Below are 6,053 nucleotides of genomic sequence, written 5' to 3' on the forward strand. Positions count from 1 at the left end.
ATATTGTTAATATCATGCAAAACTGTAAAGTTCTGTATATATTTGTAAATCTTGAATTGCACATAAGCTGAATTGTTCTTATAATTTTAATTTTTTTTCAGAATAAGGAGTTTTGTGCCAGACCACGCCTTGATATAATTCAACCACATGCAGATTGTTGTGAAGAAGTGTCCTCCGATGCCATAACGGTTAGGGGATTTCAGGAAAATGAGTGTCGTGACTATCGCTTAGGTAAAAATAAATAAAACCTAAGCTATATAGCAGTGTTTGTATCTTGTGCTCCAGCCATTAAGATCTTCTGCTGACATTTTAGTCTCCAAAACTTTTAATCTTGTTCTTTTTGGTTTACATTTTTTTCAGAATATGCTGAAGGGGAATCCTTGTTTTATATTATCAGCCCAAGAGATGTTGTTGTGGCAAAAGAAAGAGACCAAGATGACCATATTGACTGGTTGCTGGGGAGAAAGAAATATGAGGTACTTACTTTCTTAACAGTATTTAGAAGTTCAGCAATACAAGAACTATGTTGTTATTGTTTGCGTATTTTAAAAGCTGATAACAGGTATAAAGTGCAACCTAGTGCCTTCATATTCACTATCGGTTACTATGTAGTACCTGCTGTGTTTGCTCACCGTTACACATATTCCCTACACAATCATTGCCTTCCAAATGAGAATTTTTTTAGCCCTAAATCCTTATTTGCTTTCACCCTTTTCATGTGATGCAGGTTAACATTATATCTAACACAAGTCTGCAGGATCAATGCAGGCTAACGCCCTTTAGTTTGGTCGCTAACAATAATTATACCCCTGGTATTAATGTAGATACAGAATACTAATAGTAAAAAAAAATAAAAGATTTCCTCCCCTACTCCACTCCTTTTTTTCCCTTTCTCTATCCCTTCACACTCCACCATTTTCTTCTACTGGCCCTTTTATGGTTTAACCACTTTTTTTTACTATGGTACATTATAAACCTTGGAGTGATGGACTGTTATTTATCCAACACCCTTTATAGGGGTCTTTGTAGAAAAGCACTCAGACAGCCATTCCGCATGCTAATCTCTGTGTGCTGAGCCATCATTGGACAGTGTCTTGCATTTGCTTCCATAACATGTGGCTTCTTGACTATTGTTTTTTTCATGATAGATTGTATAAAACTAAAATATAAAGTTAAAACAAAAACAGCAGACAATCTAGATAGGGGGAGAAGAGGGAGGAAGGGGTCAAATAGAGAATCTTTATTGTAATCAGAAATAAAAGTGTATTGTCCATTTTTGTAAAAGTTTTGTCCAGCTCCTTTCACGGTCAGTTCACAGAAAAGTGCTGGCCTACAATGCTTCTGAATTCCTTCCTCATACAAATCAATGTGCAGAAGTAGTTCAAAACATCTCAGAACTAGCCTGGAGCAACTCATAAGCACCCCAAAAGACAGTCAGAAGCAGGTTAGAGCAACTCAAAATGCAAGTGAATGCAACACAAAAACATACTCGGGGGAAAGTTATGAAAACTGAAGCAAACAGATTCTACAGCAGTTGTGGATGGCAACCAATCTGCTTCTCTTTCTCATTTTCAAATCTTAACAAAAGAAACTGAAATGAGAAGCTGATTGGTTGCTATGGGCAACTGCTCCACATTCTGTCTGCCCCAGTTTTGATAAATTCCCCCCACTGTATTCAAGTATTTTCTGATGGTTAAGCACAAGTTAGAAGCCCTAACTGTTTACAAGATTACACTGATTGACCACTGTAACTGACTGTGTAACTAGCTAGACCTTGTCTTGAGCTGTCACTGCCACTCTGATTGGCTGTTGGTTGTCAAACTGGATATTCAGCTGCCTTGTGATAGCAGATCCTAGGAGTTGCAGGCTTAGGAGCAAAGTCAACCTGTGCCCAGATTGTGCACACAAGATTATGTAAATGTGGTTTATTGTCACTAGTCTGGACAGAGGTGCACTTTAACCCTTTTGCTATCAGGGACCTAAGTACTATGTCCGTGGCATCACCTGTGTGTAAACAGACTTCCAGCTGCTATTGCAGCCAAGACTTTGTTTAACTTTTTCCAGTGCGCTATCAAATTTGTGTAGAAGTGATTCTGGTAGCTGTAAAGCAGCTTTATCATGTCTACGTGTTTAGTAAAGTCCCCAGCCCTCATTTACACGCTCATGCAAACACAGGTATATGAAAACCATGATTGCACCATACCCGCAAGGTGTCGCCCCACATGGCCGCTGTGAGGCCATTATTCACTGTTAATGACCTTTTAAAGCATTGCCTATGCACAAATTTGGGTACCGATGTTTTGTTTTTTTGTTTTTTTTTGTTTCATGGGCATTTTAAGACTTGGCATGTTTGGTATTATTTACTTGACACAAGCTCATGTATTCTACCAGAAAATTGAACTGTTATTGTGTTTGTGTGCACTAAAATAATTTTAGGGTCTTTTTTTACTAAAAGTATAGCTTTGATAAACAGTTGTGAAAATATTGTGTGTCATAAAAAAATTCCAACTGTCACTATTTTCTTCTACATGGTCTCTGCTTTCGAAAAAATATATACAGGTCTATTCACAAAAGGATGAAGGGTTTGGAGAAGGCAGGAGAAGTGAACAATCTAGGGCAACATAGCTGATTTGGAAACATTCTCCAATTCAGCTCACTTTCTAGTTCAGCTATGTTGTCCTAGATCAGGGGCGCCCACTATTTTTCGTCTGGAGATCTACTTTTCAAATGATCCACAGAAGCGGGGATCCACAGAAGCGGCGGGAGGAGAGGACATGGCGATCTACCAGTGATCGCTACGCGATCGACTGGTAGATCGTGATCGACCTTGTGGGCACCCCTGTCCTAGATTGTCCTAGATTGTTCACTTCTCCTGCCTTCTCCAAACTCTTCACCCTTTTGTGAATAGACCTGATAATGTTCTGCAGGATTTCTTGGCCTAAAATGTGCACTACTACTTCTGTTACTACTACTACTAATAATAATATGTGCAAAACAATTGTCCCTGGCAGCAGTGGATGTGAAGTCCTACAGGATGTTAGTATAGTGTAGCAAGCCCCACATTTTTTTTTTTTTTTAATCTTATGTTCTGTTATTTATTTGCATACTTTTCTTCTGCTTTTCAGGAAGCTCTTATGGCTGCAGAAATCAGTCAGAAAAATATTAAGCGACATGAGGTTTTGGTAAGTTTAGGTGTTCATGTGATATGTTGGGTGACTTTGTCTTGAGCTGTCTAATTATGTCTAATATGGGCTGCATTAATCATTGTTGTTAGTGAGGATGTAATGCTGACTGGGCACCCCTGGAGAATAATTTATAATGTAAACCCCAGTATTATAGGACTTTACTTTTTTGTGTAGGAAACATTGTAAAAAGGTGTGATCACCTTTTGTTTATCCTTTGTCTCTGCTCTCTAGGTTACATAGTAACATAGTAGATAAAGTTGAATAAATACAAGGGCCCATCCAGTTCAACCTATGTGTGTATGAGTGTGTAATTGTGTATCTGTATTTATTTGACTCTAATACTGCCCATACTTTTGTATATCAAGTGAAATAGAAAACTCATCAAGAAGTTTCTTGAATTTATCAATGCTCTCAGCATTGTTGTATGCTAAAATTTTATATAGCGGTGAGAATTTATCAAAACTGGAGCAGGCAAAATCTGGAGTAGCTGCCCATAGTAACCAATCAGCATCTCTCTTTAATTTGTTCAGTTAAGGTTTGAAAATGAAAGATAGAAGCTGATTGGTTGGCATGCACCGTTGCTCCAGATGTTGACTTCTCAAGTTTTTATAAATTTCCCTCGCTGTGTTTAGAAGTGGGTTAGTATGAAAAGTCAGTAAAATTGTCAACTTCTCATACTTCCAAAGAGGACAAATCATTGGTGCCCATAGTTAGTTATAACTGTGCTTAGTACTGCTGTGCCATGGTTGTGCTTTGCTGATCTTTTTACCTACCTGCTAGTCTACCAAACGCTTGAAAGCTTTTGATTTATGTGTATTATGTTATTAGCTATCTGCGGACCGGCCACTGTTCAGGGAGGATGTACCTGTTTGTCCTCCTATGGTCGCCTGTGTGTATGTGGCCAGCACCAGCAGATGCTGCTGCTCATGCTGTCATTCAATAGAGCATTGGCCTAAGGAACAGAGCCGATCAGACCGGCTCTGTGCTTTGTGATCGCTGTGATTGGTTATCATAGCGATCACATAGCAATGTTTTCATTGCCAAGCCTTCCCCTACCTCTTACAACAGAGGCAGGGGAGAGTAAAGAAAGCAATGAATGGATGAGTTCCTGATGAACACAAGCTGCAGTAGCAGCAAACAAAAAATTAAGTTTTAAATGATTTTTAACCCTTTCACTCCCTTTCCTCTTCTGCTTATGTTAGCTGTATTCTTTCCCTGCGTTGATGAGTGTGTTAACTTTCACCTCCCATATCCTGCACATCTGTACAAAAACACTTTCATCTACATCGTCCCAGGGGACGTTTTCGTACTGTCTTTGACATTTTTTAATTGATATGTTTTATAACAGGAAGTATTATTTTTGACTTTTTTCCTTTCATTTTTTTTTTTATTTTATTTTAAAAGTGGTATTTAAATGCCACCAAACCAAATCCTTCCCTGTCACAAAAAATGATATAACATTAATTTGGTTACAGTGGTGTGTGAGTAATTCTCAGTCAAACTTGACCTGGTAATGAAGGGTGTTTAATATGTTGGTACTGAAGTGGTTAAAGTAAACCTGAGCCACCCATCCAGAACCGGCATGCCTATCAGTAATGACAAAAAGAGTTGATAGTCCTTGGTTACATACTTTTTCCAGTGATTCAAAGTACAGAAGCAAGACAGCTTCGGTATGACAGCCAGGCAATTAGCATTTGCAGAAATGAAGTCAGCAATGGTAACTTCCATGTTGTCTCAGGAAAAGTTTCCTTTAAGAATAGGTCCACTTTAGGGGGGGGGGGGGGTTTTTTTTTCTTTTTTTAAAAAAGAGGGTTTTTTAAAAAATAAAGTTGAATAAATACAAGGGCCCATCCAGTTCAACCTATGTGTGTATGAGTGTGTAATTGTGTATCTGTATTTATTTGACTCTAATACTGCCCATACTTTTGTATATCAAGTGAAATAGAAAACTCATCAAGAAGTTTCTTGAATTTATCAATGCTCTCAGCATTGTTGTATGCTAAAATTTTATATAGCGGTGAGAATTTATCAAAACTGGAGCAGGCAAAATCTGGAGTAGCTGCCCATAGTAACCAATCAGCATCTCTCTTTAATTTGTTCAGTTAAGGTTTGAAAATGAAAGATAGAAGCTGATTGGTTGGCATGCACCGTTGCTCCAGATGTTGACTTCTCAAGTTTTTATAAATTTCCCTCGCTGTGTTTAGAAGTGGGTTAGTATGAAAAGTCAGTAAAATTGTCAACTTCTCATACTTCCAAAGAGGACAAATCATTGGTGCCCATAGTTAGTTATAACTGTGCTTAGTACTGCTGTGCCATGGTTGTGCTTTGCTGATCTTTTTACCTACCTGCTAGTCTACCAAACGCTTGAAAGCTTTTGATTTATGTGTATTATGTTATTAGCTATCTGCGGACCGGCCACTGTTCAGGGAGGATGTACCTGTTTGTCCTCCTATGGTCGCCTGTGTGTATGTGGCCAGCACCAGCAGATGCTGCTGCTCATGCTGTCATTCAATAGAGCATTGGCCTAAGGAACAGAGCCGATCAGACCGGCTCTGTGCTTTGTGATCGCTGTGATTGGTTATCATAGCGATCACATAGCAATGTTTTCATTGCCAAGCCTTCCCCTACCTCTTACAACAGAGGCAGGGGAGAGTAAAGAAAGCAATGAATGGATGAGTTCCTGATGAACACAAGCTGCAGTAGCAGCAAACAAAAAATTAAGATTTAAATGATTTTTAACCCTTTCACTCCCGTTCCTCTTCTGCTTATGTTAGCTGTATTCTTTCCCTGCGTTGATGAGTGTGTTAACTTTCACCTCCCATATCCTGCACATCAGTACAAAAACACTTTCCTCCACATCCTCCCAGA

General features: G+C 38.8%; 1 protein-coding gene across 2 annotated transcripts in view; it reads left to right on the forward strand.

Moving 5' to 3' along the window:
• Positions 1-6,053, forward strand: part of VPS41 (VPS41, HOPS complex subunit) — a 236,476-nt gene that overhangs the window by 162,549 nt on the left and 67,874 nt on the right. For both annotated transcript variants that reach the window (XM_018558775.1, XM_018558776.1), the window contains exons 12-14: positions 102-231; positions 361-476; positions 3,126-3,182. In XM_018558775.1, coding sequence (XP_018414277.1) covers positions 102-231; positions 361-476; positions 3,126-3,182 — 303 coding nt within the window. The remainder of the gene's footprint in view (positions 1-101; positions 232-360; positions 477-3,125; positions 3,183-6,053) is intronic.

Source organism: Nanorana parkeri, unplaced genomic scaffold, assembly GCF_000935625.1.
Source record: "Nanorana parkeri isolate BGI_ZX_2015 unplaced genomic scaffold, ASM93562v1 scaffold357, whole genome shotgun sequence".
In the NCBI taxonomy this organism is placed as follows: Eukaryota; Metazoa; Chordata; class Amphibia; order Anura; family Dicroglossidae; genus Nanorana; species Nanorana parkeri.